The 19,963-nt window shown below is 42.8% G+C and overlaps 2 protein-coding genes across 2 annotated transcripts; both read right to left on the bottom strand.

The window, feature by feature from the left end:
- Positions 1-880: 880 nt before the first annotated feature.
- LOC133000137 (E3 ubiquitin-protein ligase TRIM39-like) lies at positions 881-12,533 on the bottom strand. The gene is made up of 11 exons (XM_061070011.1): positions 12,506-12,533; positions 11,454-11,611; positions 11,122-11,208; positions 10,152-10,316; positions 7,459-8,811; positions 5,502-5,508; positions 4,378-4,601; positions 3,306-3,318; positions 2,240-2,397; positions 1,908-1,994; positions 881-1,102 (listed from the first exon to the last, which is right to left on the bottom strand). Exons 1-11 carry the CDS (start codon positions 12,531-12,533, stop codon positions 881-883), a joined length of 2,502 nt encoding a protein of 833 aa, XP_060925994.1.
- Positions 12,534-13,096: 563 nt separating this feature from the next.
- Positions 13,097-14,941, bottom strand: LOC133000409 (zinc-binding protein A33-like). The gene has a single exon (XM_061070341.1). The coding sequence runs from the start codon at positions 14,939-14,941 to the stop codon at positions 13,565-13,567; it is 1,377 nt and encodes a 458-aa protein (XP_060926324.1). The 3' UTR covers positions 13,097-13,564.
- Positions 14,942-19,963: the final 5,022 nt, after the last annotated feature.

Below are 19,963 nucleotides of genomic sequence, written 5' to 3'. Positions count from 1 at the left end.
TATGGACTGAACTCTAACACTTTAACTCTTAACTGTGCCTGATTCATCTGCCTGTGCAATATCAACAGTTCATGTGCAATACATTCACTGCACATATTCTCACACTGTGCATATCTGTACTCTCTATACATTAGTTCAATTACATTCACATATTTCCATATTTCTATATTCCTCACAACTTTAGTGTTACATGTTTCTTATTACCTGCTCTCACAACTTCAGTCAGCTCATAGCATTTTAAATTTTCTGTTACCTGGTTTTTCACGTACTAATTCTCATGTCGTTTCAGAATTCAGCCGCCGCCCCCCCCCCCCCCCCCCTTCCTCTGCATCACCACTTCCCACAGATCCCATTACCTGGCCCAGCCCAAGACCCACCTGCTTTACATCAGTCACCCAGCACACCGGCGCATTTCCTCTGTTCTTTGCCAGATCGTCTAGTGCAGGGGTCTTCAATGTTTTTCAGGCCAAGGACCCTCAAACTGATAGAGATGGAGTAGGGACCCCCTACTATATATATTGTATAAAATTGTGTTTTATATTAAACTGGGCCTACTGCCATGTATAAACATAGCTACCCTGTTATTGTGCGTTCAACACTAAGAACCAGGAATATCTTGTGGCCTTGTGTCTGGGATCTTACTCAGCTGGGGACTGAATAGGCTCTCGGCCAATCACGGGGAACCTGACAGAGCAAGCGTGTAACATGCGGCCTTGTGATTAGCACAGCAGCGAGGGGCGGGTCCTCCTGTGTGTGTACAGGAGGCTTGGAAAGACAGGTCTCGGCTCGTCTCGTGCTGTGAGTGAACCGGTGCCCAGCTGGAGAGAGCTCCTGTTCGCTACAATATGTTGGATTCATGTTAATGTTGATTTAAAGACATTTAAATAAAATTGGTTGTCCCCTTCTCCACGCCCAGCTCTTCTGCAAAGGACAGTCTATTGTCTCGGTCTTTATTGACTCTGGGGCCGACACCAACCTCCTGGACCGTACTCTTTCTGTTCAGCTGGGTGTGGATCAGGAACCTTGGATCCAGTCCATTAAGGCCATTGCCCTGGATGGGCGGCTCCTCTGCACAGTAACCCACCGCACCATCCCTCTCCGTCTGGGCATGTCAGGTAACCACACAGAGTTTATCACGCTTCACCAGATAAATGCACCACAACAACCAGTTATTCTAGGGAACCCATGGTTACGAAGACATAATCCTCACATTGACTGGATTACCGCCTCCATTTTACAATGGAGTAACCACTGTCATGCTGTCTGCCTAAAATCTGCTTCATCACCTCCCTCCAGCCCCTCTCCTCCTAATGAGTTTCCAGATCCTTCAGGAGTTCCATCTGAGTACCAGAACTTAAAGGAGGTATTTAACAAGGCTCGGGCCACTTCGCTTCGCCCACACCGCTCGTATGACGGCGCCATCGATCTCCTCCCTGGTACCTGACCACCCAGGGGGCGACTCTTCTCCCTGTCAACTCCTGAGACCAAGGCCATGGAGAGGTACATAAATGACTCGCTGGCTGCCAGCATTATCCGTCCTTCTTCATCCCCTGCTGGAACCGGGTTCTTTTTTGTTGATAAAAAGGACAAGACCCTCCGACCCTGCATTGATTACCGAGGTCTGAACAACATCACCATTAAAAACAGGAACCCCCTCCCACTAATCTCTTCTGAATTCGAACTGTTGCAAGGGGCTACAGTGTTCACCAAGCCTGACCTCCGAAACGCCTTTCACCTTGTTCGTATCAGGGAGGGTGACGAGTGGACGACGTCATTCAACACCCCTAGTGGTCATTAGAAGTATCTGGTTATGCCTTTCGGACTTACTAATGCTCCTGCTGTTCTCCAGGCTATGGTGGATGATGTTCTCTGGGATTTTCTTAATATGTTTGTTTGTGTTTTTCTACCTTGATGATATCCTGATCTTCTCTAAGTCTGAACTGGAGCATGATCAGCATGTTCTCAGTGTTCTCCAGAGGCTCCTGGAAAATAGGCTTTTCATGAAAGCAGAGAAATGTGAAATTCATGTCACAGAGGTAACGTTTTTGGGGTTTATCATTAGGGCTGATCGTATCCGGATGGACCCCACCAAGGTCAAAGCAGTGGCTGATTGGCCTAACCCCACCAATCTGAAGAGGCTTCAGCAGTTCTTGGGATTTGCCAATTTCTAACGTTGTTTCATCCGCAATTATAGCTCTGTGGCGGCTCCTCTAACGAGTGTCACCTCCCAGAAACTCACCTTCCAGTGGTCCTCTGCTGCAGAAAGAGCATTCAGTGAGTTGAAGTCACGGTTCTCGTCTCCTCCCATCCTTTTCTTTCCAGACCCAGAGCGCCAGTTCATTGTGTAGGTGGACGCATGGTACTCCGGGGTGGGAGCAGTCCTCTCCCAGTGGTCAGCTGAGGACCAGAGGATGCACCCGTGTGCTTTTTTCTGCCGCAAATTGTAACTAGTAGAAAATCATTATGATATTGGGAATCGAGAGTTGTTGGCTGTCAAGATGGCCCTGGAGGAGTGGAGGCACTGGTTGGAGGGGGCGGAGCAGTCGCTTGGACCTTCTGTTTAGAATCGATGCTTTCGGTCCCGTTCACTTCACTTAAATCTCTGTTTCCCACCTACACCAGTGTTTCATCTCTACATCATTGTTATTTGTGAATAATCATTTATTTTCACCTCGTACACTTTTATTTTACTGCTTTGTTATTTTACATCGTCGCATTTAGCTTCAGTAAAGAAAAGCTCCAGAGTCTCTGGGCTACTTTGAGGATGATGAATAAAAAAAGAAAATGACAGTATTATGTTGATTCTAATGTACTGTGTGTGTACTTGTGGTGTTATACATTTATTTGTATGTTTTTCTACCATCAACCTGCAGATGAAAACTAGCCTGCATCATTAAATCTTACCCATTATATGATGGACTCCACTACACTTGTTAATTAATGTGCATTTTCCTTTTTAAATGCATAAATACGAACATGCAGCAGTTTGTGTTGGTGAAGCTGCTGAAATGAAGTTAATCCAACTGCTGCAGCGAACAGACACAAAGAGGAACTTTGTATTTCATCAATTAAAGATAACATAGACAAAATAAACAGTAATTATATGTTCAAAAGACATTGTAGAGACAAAGGTGAGAGTATCAGTAAAACACATAATGGAACATGGTGGAGTTCAATTTTTTTTTTTTTGTATTATCATCATTGGTGAGGATAAGGAAACTACAAGAATGAAATCCTTCATCTCAATGTAGTCATCATGAGTTAATTCACATAAATATATAATCGTTTTTCAAAAGATTACTTACCCTGCCATTTTAACTGCAGGTCAGACATATGTTTAACTTTTAACACTAAATATATAGAAAATAATATCAGTGATACTTGCGATTGTGTTTAATTAATCAAACTATAACACTTGGCCTGTTTGTAGATAAAACATGGAGACCGTCACTGATTCAGCATTTACTTTATAATGTTTTGAATTGTGTGCCGGCCATGATCTTCACTTTGAAGACCTCAAGAATGGTGGCTAGTGGGTAACGTTAGCTAACAAGGCTAATGCTAGCAATGTGAGACCAGAAACATGACAATAGGGTGAAGTGTGATTCTGTGTGAAATGTCATCACAGTTAACTGAAACTCCACCACAGAGTTTTGATGTCATCACGTTGTTTGACTGAATTTACCCTGAATGTGGATCTCCAGCTCCAGACCAGAGTTTGTCACAGCTGCATTTCTACTGACCCTGAATGAGGAATGAATGAACACACTTTTACAGACAGAATCATTTTGGCTTTATATTTACATTTCAACTTAAAAAAGGTCAAAACTCTGTTTCTGTTTCATAGTTTTTATTATTTGTATCACAATATTAAAATCACTTCACTAGGCTGCTGTTGAACAAACACTTTTACAGACAGAATAATTTTGGCTTCATCACATCAAACAGACAAATGTTCATATATGTTGGATTATTTCATATGTGAACAAACTTTATGTGATTAAACATGAATCGTGTCTCATGTGTGAGTTTTAATAAAGTTTGTTGAACGTGAACAATGATCAGATGTGATTGATTAATGTGTTTTTATGTGGATCTTCATCAGTTCGACTTAATGGATCCAAACAAAATCTAAATGATAGAAAACGTTTTCCATTAAAATGTAAAACAAATCGAGGATAAAGATCAGATAATAATGAAATATTTTTACACACGTGGAAAAGTCGACAGTAGAAATAAAAATGTGTGAGAAGTAAAAGGAGAAAGAATCAAAGCTTTAGAATAACGAGTTTAACATTTAGATTCAGCAGATTTCTCTTGAAGAAATAATCATGATGAATAAAATCTTTTTCTCTAACTGCTCTGATCCAGCGTCACAGAGACATTCACAGGTAACAGCTGCAAGTGATCTCCAGTGTTAAAGAATGGAAACATCTTCTGAGTGAAAGTGAGTCTGAGGGTGTGAATGTGTTTGTTAGTATCAAGATCAGAGAACGACAGTTCTCCTCTGTTGCAGTCCAGTTTCACTCTGATCTTCTGGATCTTTTGCACAGAGCGAACAGATGATGCTGATAGTGACAATTCTTCGAGGCCAAATAGATCTAAGAAATCATCATAAACAAACTCTTGTCTTACACCCAGTTCCCAGTCTGTACTGTGTCCAACCAGGACGTCCCAGCTGTGAGTCCCTGAGTCAAAACCCTCAGATCCCAGGACTGAGGCTTGTTTATCAAACCTCTCTGGATTGTCAGGAAGCTTCTGTCTCGCTCCTCGTCTCAAACTGGTCAGATCTTCAGACAGGACGAGTCCTGGATGAGCAGAGTTTGGGTCCAGAACCACAGGACTGTAGGAGACCAGGTCCTTCATCTTGTTCCAGATGTTGAAGCTCAGGTTGCCCAGATGTTTGGCCTCATCTATCAGAGCTCCGTAGGCCAGCTGTGGATCATCCAGCAGGGGGCGCTGCTGGACTCGTTCCACTGCAGCCTTGTAGTTGAGCAGGAATGAGATGTCTTCAGCTCTCAGCTCGTCCTCTGTGGTTCTGATTGTGTCTGAAAAAACAGTCATGTCTCTGCTCAGAGTCTCAATCTTCTCCTTCATCATCCGACTCTTCTGCTCCTCTTCCTCCCTCAGTGCAGCCATCCTGGCCTCCTCTTCCTCCTCCAGAAACTGATGAAGCTTTTTAAACTGCTCCTTGATCTGCGTCCCTGTGAGTCCGGCCTGGACCTTAATGTGTTCTGCTGTTTGTTCAAACTCTACTTTAACACGTTCAAAACACTGTAACTTCTTCTTCAAGGGCTCCAGAGTTTCCTGAAGCTGCTTCTTGTGTTGTTGTGCAGCTTCATCGATGGGTCTGATTGTGTGGTCGGTGTGTTTTTCTGAATCTCTGCAGACGAGACACACTGGCTGCTGATGGTCCAGACAGAAGAGTCTGAGTTTCTCTGAGTGCAGACTGCAGAGAGCATGTGAAGAGCTCTGATCTCTCTCCTGTAAGAAGGTCTCACACAGGTTCTTCAACACCAGGTTACAAGGTGGTTTACGCTTTGAAGATCTACTCTTACAAAGTGGACACTCTTTTACTTCTTTGTCTTTCCACCAGCTCTTCAAACAGTCTTTACAGAAGCTGTGGCTACATGACAGAAGAACAGGATCTCTGAAGACATCTTGGCAGACGGAACAGCAGAGATCCTCTTCTAATCTGAAAGCCATCGAGTCTCCAGGTGAAGCTGAAAACAGACAGTCAGTCAGTCACAGCTCCAGGAACTTCACTGAGGTTCACTTCCCCTCTGAGTCGAGGTGTTTGTTAAACTCACGGTCAGTGTGTGGAGCGTCGGCAGGTTGTAGCTTCACTCTTCTCTCCTGTAGCTGGACTCACTCAGGACGTCTGGTCTGGTTTTGGTTTAGTTTGGTTTGGAAGGTGAATGTGATCGTCTGGTTTTCAGCCTGCGTCTCTTCAGGGAGGAACAGATGCTTCCTGGTTTCTCTGTTGTGTCAGGACACGATTGTAAAAAGTAATTCAAGCCTTGGATTTGATAACTGGTCAAAAGTCATTCGGCAGAAACAAGCTCACACCGACAAGAGACTTGGTTGTAAAATAGCTGCTTGAATAGGTTTGTGTTCTGCTAGCGTGAAAGTGAAAGTTAAATATTATCAGGAAATGCGCGGGAAGGGGGGGGGGTGGAGTCTGTGACGTTACTGCAGAGCTGAAGTCTTATTAAAGAGAAAGAAGCAAACAAATAAACACAATGTCAGAAATTAAAAGAGGGTTTTATGAATTAAAATCAGCTTAAGTTTGCTTATTAATTTGTGTTTGAGTGAAGTAAAAAGTATGACATCATCAAATGATTATATATATTTGACATTTACATAAAACAAAAAGCACACAACTCATTTTAGATGGTTTTATTTCAGACACTACCTTTGCCAATTCTCTTTAATGCTTTATAATCGTTTCGACAATCGTTTGATTTTAGAAATGAAATTCATGAAGTGAGTCTTAAACTTCAAGAAAATCAACATTTCATTTTAAACCCAAACGATGTGGAGCAGGCTTTCCGTTCAACAAAGGTGAGCCCCTCCTCGAACAGATCTATTAGTCTGTATGTAATAATACTGATGGCGCCACCTACTGGCAACAGGAAGTAAGCTTTGTTTTACAACTATCATACGATTTACATAACATTTTCACCGTGTGATCTGCAATTGATAGCGTGGACCGTAATGAGCAATTAGCAGGAAAGGATCAACGTCTCGTGACAGAAACAGGAAGTGAAGTGTTTAATCTTCCCTCAACGTGGAGCTGTGTGCCCCCCCGATCGCTTTCTCCACCAACCACAACAGGTCCTGAGTTGCATGTGCTCGGCCTGTTCAGTGCTGCAACGTAGCCCTAGTGTTATATTTACATTTCAACTTAAAAAAGGTCAAAACTCTGTTTCTGTTTTATAGATTTTATTATTTTGATCACAATATTAAAATCAGGTCATTCACTAGGCTGCTGATGAATAAACACTTTTACAAACAGAATAATTTTGGCTTCATCACATCAAACAGACAAATGTTCATATATGTTGGATTATTTCACATGTGAACAGACTTTATGTGATTAAACATGAATCTTGTCTCATGTGTGAGTTTTAATAAAGTTTGTTGAATGTGAACAATGATCAGCTGTTATTGATTAATGTGTATTTTTCTGGATCTTCATCAGTTCGACTTCATGGATCCACACAAAATCTAAATGATAGAAAACGTTTTCCATGAAAATAAAAAACAAAGCAAAGATAAAGATCAGAAAATAATGAAATCTTTTTACACACGTGGAAAAGTCGACAGTAGAAGTAAAAATGAGTTAGAAGTAAAAGGAGAAATAAACAAAGCTTTAGAATAACGAGTTTAACATTTAAATTCAGCAGATTTCTCTTGAAGAAATAATCATGATGAATAAAATCTTAATCTCTAACTGCTCTGATCCAGCGTCACAGAGACTTTCACAGGTAACAGCTTCAAGTGATCTATATCGCTAAAGAATGGAAACATCTTCCGGGTGAAAGTGTTTGTTAAGGTTTGAATGTGTGTGTTTGTATCTGGATCAAAGAACGACAGTTCTCCTCTGTTCCAGTCCAGTTTCACTCTGATCCTCTTGATCTTCTGCACAGAGGGAACAGATGATGCTGATAGTGACAATCCTGAGTATCTCAATAGAAAACGTAATCTTCCAAAAACTCCAGACGCTGCCCTTTCCTTCCTCTGGACAGACTGTGATCTTACACCCAGTGTCCAGCGGGTACTGTCTCCAACCAGGACGTCCCAGCTGTGAGTCCCTGAGTTAAAACCCTCAGATCCCAGGACTGAGAAGTATTGATTGTACCTCTCTGGATTGTCAGGAAGCTTCTGTTTCTCTCCTCGTCTCAAACTGGTCAAATCTGCAGACAGGACAAGACATGGATGAGCAGAGTTTGGGTCCAGAACCACAGGACTGTAGGAGACCAGGTCCTTCATCTTGTTCCAGATGTTGAAGCTCAGGTTGCCCAGATGTTTGGCCTCATCTATCAAAGCTCCTGAGGCCAGCTGTGGATCATCCAGCAGGGGGCGCTGCTGGACTCGTTCCACTGCAGCCTTGTAGTTGAGCAGGAACGAGACGTCTTCAGCTCTCAGCTCGTCCTCTGTGGTTCTGATTGTGTCTGAAAGAACCGTCATGTCTCTGCTCAGAGACTCAATCTTCTCCTTCATCATCCGACTCTTCTGCTCCTCTTCCTCCCTCAGTGCAGCCACCCTGGCCTCCTCTTCCTCCTCCAGAAACCGATGAAGCTTTTTAAACTGCTCCTTGATCTGCGTCTCTGTGAGTCCGGCCTGGACCTTAATGTGTTCTGCTGTTTGTTCACACTTTATTTTAACACGTTCAAAATACTGTAACTTCTCCTTCAAGGGCTCCAGAGTTTCCTGAAGCTGCTTCTTGTGTTGTTGTGCAGCTTCATCGATGGGTCTGAATCTGTGGTCAGTGTGTTTTTCTGAATCTCTGCAGATCACACACACTGGCTGCTGATGGTCCAGACAGAAGAGTCTGAGTTTCTCTGAGTGCAGACTGCAGAGAGCATGTGAAGAGCTCTGATCTCTCTCCTGTAAGAAGGTCTCACACAGGTTCTTTAACGCCAGATTAGGTGGTAGATCCTTTGAAGATCTTCTCTTACAAACTGGACACTCTTTTACTTCTTTGTCTTTCCACCAGCTCTTCAAACAGTCTTTACAGAAGCTGTGGCTACATGACAAAATGACAGGATCTCTGAAGACATCATGGCAGACGGAACAGCAGAGATCCTCTTCTAATCTGGAAGCCATTGAGTCTCCAGGTGAAGCTGAAAACAGACAGTCAGTCAGTCACAGCTCCAGGAACTTCACTGAGGTTCACTTCCCCTCTGAGTCGAGGTGTTTGTTAAACTCACGGTCAGTGTGTGGAGCGTCGGCAGGTTGTAGCTTCACTCTTCTCTCCTGTAGCTGGACTCACTCAGGACGTCTGGTCCAGTTTGGTTTAGTTTGGTTTGGAAGGTGAATGTGATCGTCTGGTTTTCAGCCTGTGTCTCTTCCGGGAGGAACGGACGTTTCCTGGTTTCTCAGGTGTGTCAGGAGAGGGAGGAGCTTGAGATGCTGGATGATAAAACCAGTAAAACCTGAAACAAATGTACAAGCAGCTCAGCTGCCAGTACAAACTCTGCACCTCCCTTATGGACTGAACTCTAACACTCTAACTCTTAACTGTGCCTGATTCATCTTCCTGTGCAATATCAACGGTTCATGTGCAATACATTCACTGTACATATTCTCACACTGTGCATATCTGTACTCTCTATACATTAGTTCAATTACATTCACATATTTCCAGATTTCTATACTCCTCTCAACTTTAGTGTTACATGTTTCTTATTACCTGCTGTCACAACTTCAGTCAGCTCATAGCATTTTCATTTTCTGTTACCTGGTTTTTCACGTACTAATTCTCAAGTCGTTTCGGAATTCAGCCGCCCCCCCCCCCCCTGCTCTGCATCGGCACTTCCCACAGATTCCATTACCTGCCCCAGCACAAGACCCACCTGCTTTACATCAGTCATCAGTCACCCAGTACACCGGCCCATTTCCTCTGTTCTTTGCCAGATCGTCTAGTGGAGGGGTCTTCAATGTTTTTCAGGCCAAGGACCCTCAAGCTGATAGAGATGGAGTAGGGACCCCCTACTATATATATTGTATAAAATTGTGTTTTATATTAAACTGGGCCTACTGCCATGTATAAACATAGCTACCCTGTTATTGTGCGTTCAACACTAAGAACCAGGAATATCTTGTGTCCTTGTGTCTGGGATCTTACTCAGCTGGGGACTGAATAGGCTCTCGGCCAATCACGGGGAACCTGACAGAGCAAGCGTGTAACATGCGGCCTTGTGATTAGCACAGCAGCGAGGGGCGGGTCCTCCTGTGTGTGTACAGGAGGCTTGGAAAGACAGGTCTCGGCTCGTCTCGTGCTGTGAGTGAACCGGTGCCCAGCTGGAGAGAGCTCCTGTTCGCTGTGATATGTTGGATTCATGTTAATGTAGATTTAAAGACATTTAAATAAAATTGGTTGTCCCCTTGTCCCCGCCCAGCTCTTCTGCAAAGGACAGTCTAACACTGTCTCGGTCTTTATTGACTCTGGGGCCGACACCAACCTCCTGGACCGTACTCTTTCTGTTCAGCTGGGTGTGGATCAGGAACCTTGGATCCAGTCCATTAGGCCCATTGCCCTGGATGGGCGGCTCCTCTGCACAGTAACCCACCACACCATCCCTCTCCGTCTGGGTGTGTCAGATAACCACACAGAGTTTATCACGTTTCACCAGATAAATGCACCACAACAACCAGTTATTCTAGGGAACCCATGGTTACGAAGACATAATCCTCACATTGACTGGATTACCGCCTCCATTTTACAATGGAGTAACCACTGTCATGCTGTCTGCCTAAAATCTGCTTCATCACCTCCCTCCAGCCCCTCTCCTCCTAATGAGTTTTCAGATACTTCAGGAGTTCCATCTGAGTACCAGAACTTAAAGGAGGTGTTTAATAAGGATCGGGCCACTTCGCTTCCCCCCCACCGCCCGTTTGACGGCGCCATGAATCTCCTCCCTGGTACCTGACCACCCAGGGGGCGACTCTTCTCCCTGTCAACTCCTGAGACCAAGGCCATGGAGAGGTACATAAATGACTCGCTGGCTGCCAGCATTATCCGTCCTTCTTCATCCCCTGCTGGAACCGGGTTCTTTTTTGTTGATAAAAAGGACAAGACCCTCCGACCCTGCATTGATTACCGAGGTCTGAACAACATCACCATTAAAAACAGGAACCCCCTCCCACTAATCTCTTCTGAATTCGAACTGTTGCAAGGGGCTACAGTGTTCACCAAGCCTGACCTCCGAAACGCCTTTCACCTTGTTCGTATCAGGGAGGGTGACGAGTGGACGACGTCATTCAACACCCCTAGTGGTCATTAGAAGTATCTGGTTATGCCTTTCGGACTCACTAATGCTCCTGCTGTTCTCCAGGCTACGGTGGATGATGTTCTCTGGGATTTTCTTAATATGTTTGTTTGTGTTTTTCTACCTTGATGATATCCTGATCTTCTCTAAGTCTGAACTGGAGCATGTTCAGCATGTTCTCAGTGTTCTCCAGAGGCTCCTGGAAAATAGGCTTTTCATGAAAGCAGAGAAATGTGAAATTCATGCCACAAAGGTAACGTTTTTGGGGTTTATCATTAGGCCTGATCGTATCCGGATGGACCCCACCAAGGTCAAAGCAGTGGCTGATTGGCCTAACCCCACCAATCTGAAGAGGCTTCAGCAGTTCTTGGGGTTTGCCAATTTCTACCGTTGTTTCATCCGCAATTATAGCTCTGTGGCGGCGCCTGTAACGAGTCTCACCTCCCAGAAACTCACCTTCCAGTGGTCCTCTGCTGCAGAAAGAGCATTCAATGAGTTGAAGTCACGGTTCTCGTCTCCTCCCATCCTTTTCTTTCCAGACCCAGGGCGCCAGTTCATTGTGGAGGTGGATGCATCGGACTCCGGGGTGGGAGCAATCCTCTCCCAGTGGTCAGCTGAGGACCAGAGGATGCACCCGTGTGCTTTTTTCTGCCGCAAATTGTAACTAGTAGAAAATCATTATGATATTGGGAATCGAGAGTTGTTGGCTGTCAAGATGGCCCTGGAGGAGTGGAGGCACTGGTTGGAGGGGGCGGAGCAGTCGTTTGGACCTTCTGTTTAGAATCGATGCTTTCGGTCCCGTTCACTTCACTTAAATCTCTGTTCCCACCTACACCAGTGATACATCTCTACATCATTGTTATTTGTGAATAATCATTTATTTTCACCTCGTACACTTTTGTTTTACTGCTTTGTTATTTTACATCGTCACATTTAGCTTCAGTAAAGAAAAGCTCCACAGTCTCTGGGCTACATTGAGGATGATTATTAAGAATATGACAGTATTATGTTGATTCTAATGTACTGTGTGTGTACTTGTGGTGTTATACATGTATTTGAATGTTTTTCTACCATCAGCCTGCAGATGAAAACTAGCCTGCATCATTAAATCTTACCCATTATATGATGGACTCCACTACACTTGTTAATTAATGTGCACTTTCCTTTTTAAATGCATAAATACGAACATGCAGCAGTTTGTGTTGGTGAAGCTGCTGAAGTGAAGTTAATCAAACCGCTGCAGCGAACAGACACAAAGAGGAACTTTGTATTTAATAAATTAAAGATAACATAGACAAAATAAACAGTAATTATATGTTCAAAAGACATCGTAGAGACAAAGGTGAGAGTATAAGTAACACACAGCATGGAACATGGTAGAGTTCAATTGTCTTTGTATTATCATTGGTGAGGATAAGGAAACTACAAGAATGAAATCCTCCATCTCAATGTAGTCATCATGAGTTAATTCACATAAATATAAAATAATTTTTCAAAAGATTACTTACCCTCCCTTGTTAACTGCAGGTCAGACATATGTTTAACTTTGAACACTAAATATATAGAAAATAATATCAGTGATACTTGTCATTGCGTTTAATTAATCAAACTATAACACTTGGCCTGTTTGTGGATGAAATATGGAGAGCGTCACTAATTCAGCATTTACTTTATCATTTTTTGAATTGTGTGTCGGCCATGACCTTCACTTTAACGACCTCAAGAATGGTGGCTAGGGGGTAACGTAAGCTAACAAGGCTAATGCTAACGTAGCTAATGCTAGCAATGTGAGACCAGAAACGTGACAATAGGGTGAAGTGTGATTCTGTGTGAAATGTAATCACAGTTAACTGAAACTCCACCACAGAGTCTTGATGTCATCACGTTGTTTGACTGAATTTACCCTGAATGTGGATCTCCAGCTCCAGACCAGAGTTTGTGACAGCTGCATTTCTACTGACCCTGAATGAGGAATGAATGAACACACTTTTACAGACATAATCATTCTGGCTTTATATTTACATTTCAACTTAAAAAAGGACAAAACTCTGTTTCTGTTTCATAGTTTTTATTATTTTATCACAATATTAAATCACATCACAAGGCTGCTGTTGAATAAACACTTTTACAGACAGAATCATTTTGGCTTCATCACATCAAACAGACAAATATTCATATATGTTGGATTATTTCACATGTGAACAGACTTTATGTGATTAAACATGAATCATGTCTCATGTGTGAGTTTTAATAAAGTTTATTGAATGTGAACAATGATCAGCTGTTATTGATAAATGTGTTTTTATGTGGATCTTCATCAGTTCGACTTCATGGATCCACACAAAATCTAAATGATAGAAAACGTTTTCCATGGAAAAAAAACAAACCGAAGATAAAGATCAGAAAATAATGAAATCTTTTTACACACGTGGAAAAGTCGACAGTAGAAATAAAAATGAGTGAGAAGTAAAAAGAGAAATTCACAAAGCTTTAGAATAACGAGTTTAACTTTTAATTTCAGCAGATTTCTCTTGAAGAAATAAACATGATGAATAAAATCTTTATCTCTAACTGCTCTGATCCAGCGTCACAGAGACTTTCACAGGTAACAGCTTCAAGGGATCTATATCGCGAAAGTATGGAAACATCTTCTTAGTGAAAGTGCGTCTGAGGGTGTGAATGTGTTTGTTAGTATCAAGATCAGAGAACGACAGTTCTCCTCTGTTCCAGTCCAGTGTCACTCTGATCTTCTGGATCTTCTGCACAGAGCGAACAGATGATGCTGATAGTGACAATGATTTGTCACTATTGAAGAATATCCCCCAACCTCCAGACCCTATGATTGTCCCACTCAGGACAGACTCTGCTGTTACACCCAGTCTCCAGTCTGTACTGTCTCCAACCAGGACGTCCCAGCTGTGAGTCCCTGAGTTAAAACCCTCAGATCCCAGGACTGAGAAGTATTGATTGTACCTCTCTGGATTGTCAGGAAGCTTCTGTTTCTCTCCTCCTCTCAAACTGGTCAGATCTTCAGACAGGATGAGTTCTGGATAAGCAGAGTTTGGGTCCAGAACCACAGGACTGTAGGAGACCACCTCCGTCATCTTGTTCCAGATGTTGAAGCTCAGGTTGCCCAGATGTTTGGCCTCATCTATCAGAGCTCCTGAGGCCAGCCGTGGATCACGCAGCAGGGGGCGCTGCTGGAGTCGTTCCACTGCAGCCTTGTAGTTCAGCAGGAACGAGAAGTCATCAGCTCTCAGCTCGTCCTCTGTGGTTCTGATTGTGTCTGAAAGAGCTGTTATGTCTCTGCTCAGAACCTCAATCTTCTCCTTCATCATCCGACTCTTCTGCTCCTCTTCCTCCCTCAGTGCAGCCATCCTGGCCTCCTCTTCCTCCTCCAGAAACTGATGAAGCTTTTTAAACTGCTCCTTGATCTGCGTCTCTGTGCGTCCGGCCTGGACCTTAATGTGTTTTGCTGTTTGTTCAAACTCTACTTTAACACGTTCACAAAACTGTAACTTGTCCTTCAAGGGCTCCAGAGTTTTCTGAAGCTGCTTCTTGTGTTGTTGTGCAGCTTCGTCGATGGGTCTGAATCTGTGGTCAGTGTGTTGTTCTGAATCTCTGCAGACGAGACACACTGGCTGCTGATGGTCCAGACAGAAGAGTCTGAGTTTCTCTGAGTGCAGACTGCAGAGAGCATGTGAAGAGCTCTGATCTCTCTCCTGTAAGAAAGTCTCACACAGGTTCTTCAACACCAGGTTACCAGGTGGTTCTGACCTTGAAGATCTTCTCTTACAAAGTGGACACTCTTTTACTTCCTTGTCTTTCCACCAGCTCTTCAAACAGTCTTTACAGAAGCTGTGGCTACATGACAGAAGAACAGGATCTCTGAAAACATCTTGGCAGACGGAACAGCAGAAATCCTCTTCTAATCTGGAAGCCATTGAGTCTCCAGGTGAAGCTGAAAACAGACAGTCAGTCAGTCACAGCTCCACGAAATTCCCTGAGGTTCACTTCCCCTCTGAGTCGAGGTGTTTGTTAAACTCACGGTCAGTGTGTGGAGCGTCGGCAGGTTGTAGCTTCACTCTTCTCTCCTGTAGCTGGACTCACTCAGGACGTCTGGTCAAGTTTGGTTTAGTTTGGTTTGGAAGGTGAATGTGATCGTCTGGTTTTCAGCCTGCGTCTTTTCAGGGAGGAGCAGATGCTTCCTGGTTTCTCTGGTGTGTCAGGACACGATTGTAAAAAGTAATAAGAGCCTTGGATTTGATAACTGGTCAAAAGGCATTCGGCAGAAACAAGCTCACACCGACAAGAGACTTGGTTTTAAAATAGCTGCTTGAATATGATTGTGATCTGCTAGCGTGAAAGTGAAAGTAAAATATTGTCAGGAAATGCGGGGGAGGGGGGGGGTGGAGTCTGTGACGTAACTGCAGAGCTGAAATCTTATTAAAGGGAAAGAAGCAAAGAAATGGACTCAATGTCAGAAATTAAAACAGGGTTTTATAAATTCAAATCAGCTCAAGTTTGCTCATTAATTTGTTTGTGAGAAGTAAAAGTATAACATCAAATGATTACATATATATTTACATTTACATAAAACAAAAAGCATACAACTCATTTAAGATGGTTTTATTTCAGACACTTGTCATTTTACAGCGATGTGTCTGAATATCCTCAGCTCCTTCAAAGTAAAGGAATATGATCAGACTCAAATAAAATTACACTAAGTGACATTAAAAAGGTCAAATAAAGTTTTTTATCGGTTTGAAAATCCCCAAAACCTGCCTGCGAGTGTCAGCGAGGTCGTGAGTGTGCGAGTCATCGTCTCCCGGCTGCAGCAGCGTGTGAGTCTCAGATGGGAAATAACTCACTGAAATGATCCTGAAGTGACAACACATGATAACAGAGGCAACAAATTACAGCTCTGAGTGTGTGTCTGTGTCTGTGTGTGTCTGTGTATGTGTGTGTACGCCCCACCCCGGCCTAAATTGCACCCTGAGGATTATGGGTAATCACTGGGGACGTCCAGCCACAGACTGTGACTCAGCTCTGCATCTGATTGGACATTCTGCAGGGACACATGACAGCATTTATAAGAGACAAAAATATAGAAAATGATCGTCTCGAATCAGCATGAACTTTTCTTTAATAATAAGAAAACAACGTGAGAGAGTGAGACGGGTCGGTCCAGACGTTCGCTGAGATTTAACAGCATCTTGAAGAAATACTTGAATGTTGGATTACTGGTGTGATTACTGATTCAGCACTTATGTTAATAAAGCAGCGGGAGAAAGTACATGTATGTCAAACCTGTTGCTGTTGCATGTTCAGCACCTGAGTAAATGTACTTCCACCACAAGGTCACCTTCTAAAATGAAAAGGTGAAGAAACTGGAGTTTTCCAGACTCGTATGAGGTCCCCGTGACCTTTGACCTTCTTCCAACTGCAATCTAATCAGTTGGTCTTTGATTTCACTGGTCAATATTTGAAGAGATCCTGAAATATTGACCACTGTGACCTTTGAACTCCCAAATCTAACCAGTTGATCCTTGAGTCCAAGTGAATGTTTGAAATTTGAAGATATTCTTGAGAAATCACGTTCACACAAAAATTCCATCGGCAGGTTTGGACTGTTTTAAATCTTCAAAATTCAATTAGAAACTTACAATTTAAAAACATAAAGATGTCAACAGGAAACAGGATCAGCTCCAGCAGTGGACACAGAAAAGAAAACCACCAGAAGTGATGAATCAGTTGTAATTATTATTATTGATCCCACAGTGAACGTGAAAAGATGAAGAACAACACATTTCTACATTCTGTTGGTTGTCGTCGTTTCTCCAGTCAATCGTCCAATCAGGCTTCAGATCCTCCAACGTCAGGAAGTTCACAGAGTTTCCTCCTTTAAAGCTTTTCTACAAAAATACGATCGATCAAGTCGTCAGATCATTAAATCAATAAAAATACAATCAGGATATGTTCACATACATTTTATATTTAGATTTCGGGCTCTACCAGGAATGAAGCATTGATATACACACAACTGAGGGTTCAATCAATCATTCAATTAAATGATTATCAGAAGCTCTCGGACTGATCAGAAGGCAACTTTCATCTCAACAACAAAATAAAACACTGTAATAATCTGCAAAAAAAAGATCCCAAAATACACAGAAACCTTTTCTCTGAAGTCAGATCAGGACCAGAGACTGGACTGCATTTCCCAGCATGCAGCTGGTCTCTGGCAGGCAGCTTCCCAGCAGGACTCATGTTGGTTGTAAATTTCATTTTCCAACATTATGGTCTTTAAACCCGCAGGTATTTAACTATTATCAGTTTCCTGGTTCAAAAAATATCAGAAATTATGAAACAGATCATGTGTAATGGTTTTGGAATTTGTAACAGAGCTGTAACAAACAGGCAAATATCTAAATACCAGTTTCAATAAATAGTATTTCATTCCAACTCTATTCTACTTTAGAGAAAAGAAACAAATTTTCATATTTTGGTTTTATTCCATTAAATTTTCTTATGTTGCAACTTTATCTAAAACCTTCAGATATTTAATTCTTCTGAATAGTTTTATAGGTTTTTGACTTTATTACATATTGACATAAAAAAACATCAGAAAATCTGAAACAGACTTGAAACACATTTTTTGGAAAATGAAAAGTAGAGTTGAATCGAATAACTGACAAAAATGACTTGGCCACCATTTTGATATTGTATTTATTGTTATATTAAGACAATTTTAAAGCAAAAAATGTTGAAACCTTTTAGGTGATTTTATGATTATTAACTGAAGATCAGACAAATAGTTTGAACAATTGAAGATGACACCTTTGGCTCTCTGGTGGTTGTCAGGCATTTTTGATTGATTTCTCTGATTTTACACACTAAAATGATTTTAAGGAATAAAAAAATATGTTCATATTCATCCGATAGAAAATAATGACTCAGCAACTCTACTCAAACTCCTGCTAATGTGATTTAACCACCGAGTCGATCCAGTGACCGATGTCGTGACCCCGGTGCTTCATGGGATCTACGGCCTGCTCAAACTGGTCCCAACGCCAAGTCCACGCCCCATAAGCAACTTGTAGAGGCAACGGATCAAATCTACAGTCCAGAATATTAAACTGTGCATATGAACTGAGAGGAGATCAGATTTAACCAACTTGTTTGGGAACAGGATCCAGATAGAACCAGCTACTGGAGCCAAACCAAACTCTGCAGATAAATACTGTTTTTAATGTAAAGTTAAATGTCAGAACCTCAAAAGTTTAACAGAACCTCAGTGACGGAAGCTGAGATCACACGTTTTAACATCTTTATTTAACACAGCAGATCTCATAAACTTATTGTAAATTTGGATTTTTAAAACAGGAAAGGGTTTTTTTTTCTTTGTACAGCACAGATACGCAAACTCCAGGTATCAGAATCTGTATCAGGAAGAAACCAAAACTTATATATCTTGTAAAAGACTGAACGCTTCCTGTAATTGTTCATCATCAGCCTCACACTTTTTATGGGGGTCAGATTTTAGTTATTAAACTGAGATCTAAAATGTTCTGTGGTAGCAGATTGTTCGATCAGGTCATTAAACACGTCTGCTCTTAAGACATCACAGATCTGAACACATCACATTGACTGTTTTCTTGTTGCCTCTAAAAGTTGCAAACAAACCGGAGCGTCCCACTTTCTTTGTACGATTACAACTGTTCCAACATGTTAACCAGATAATCACTTACACAGTAAACCAGACATTTGCCTGCAGTAACATTTTTAATCCTTTTCCACAAATAGTGCCACCGTTTGTCGTCCCGGAGCCAGAAACTGCTGCCACTCAAACGGGAGGAAGTCAAGAAATCAAGTTCAAGTTTCAGTTCAGACGACGGAAACATCCAAGCCCCCCCCCCCCCCGGTGTTCCCTCAGCTTTCTTTGTTCTGATGTATTTACAGTCTACAGACACAGTAGGTGATGTTTTATTCGGGGAGAGTCTGGTTCCGTGTTCAACTCTTTGAGATGAATGAAACAATCTACGACAAATTAAAGCAAATTAAAAACTCCACAGGCCGCGGTTCAACCACGTGACACAGTGGAGCTACTGGACTGATGACTAAACCCCACCCTCCTACTGGGAGGAGGAGGAGGAGGCAACAGGCGAATCAAACGCACAAAGGACTGAAAAGGATCTGAGACACCAACAGCTTCATTTTGGGCCAATTAACGAGCCGCAGAACGGTCACCTGACCAGGAGGTGAGCGCTAACTAAAACAAGCAGCTCTTGCGGCGAGACTGGGTCAAACAAAAAAACTTTATGCACAATCAAAATGCCAACAAAAAGCAGAAAAAAGCAGAAAGACGGTTGCTACAGCAACAGGAAAAGACATCAACGTCTCAAAATGTTTTAAAACAGAAATCTAAACGTCCTAAAAGGGAAGAAAATAAAACACGATACACGTCAAGTACCAGCGATTCGTCAGTGTGTTTGCAAAGTCTGTGCTAACACCCTCAGGTGCCTCTTCTGGGCGTCGAACCCATTAAACGTAACGTTAACCCCCCGGGAAGCAAAGCAGTCGCTCAGCCTCATTTGTGATTGGCTGGGGCCGGCAGAAGAGGGGCGGAGCGATCGTTGGTGAGGGTCCTTCTGAGCTTTACTCCCCTCATGAGGGTCAGCATGTCTCGCCCTCCTCGTCCTCCTCCCCCTCCTCCCCCTCCTCCGTCCTGGGACTGTGGATCCAGGCTCCGATCCTGGCTGGAGGGCGGAGGAGAATGGGGCTGGGGGTGAGTGCTGTGGTCCGGTCAGGACAGGTCTGCCTGGGGGCGGAGGGCTGCTGCAGCTGCTGGAACAGCTTCTGGAACTGCTGCTGCTTCTGTTTCTGCAGCTGGTTCTGCTGAAGCTGCTGCTGCTTCTGCTTCTGAAGCAGAAGCAGCAGCTTCTGTTTCTGCAGCTGGTTCTGCT

Source organism: Limanda limanda, chromosome 4 (assembly GCF_963576545.1).
Source record: "Limanda limanda chromosome 4, fLimLim1.1, whole genome shotgun sequence".
Taxonomy (NCBI): domain Eukaryota; kingdom Metazoa; phylum Chordata; class Actinopteri; order Pleuronectiformes; family Pleuronectidae; genus Limanda; species Limanda limanda.
Note: the sequence above shows the minus strand (reverse complement) of the source record. Positions and strands in the feature narration are given on the sequence as shown.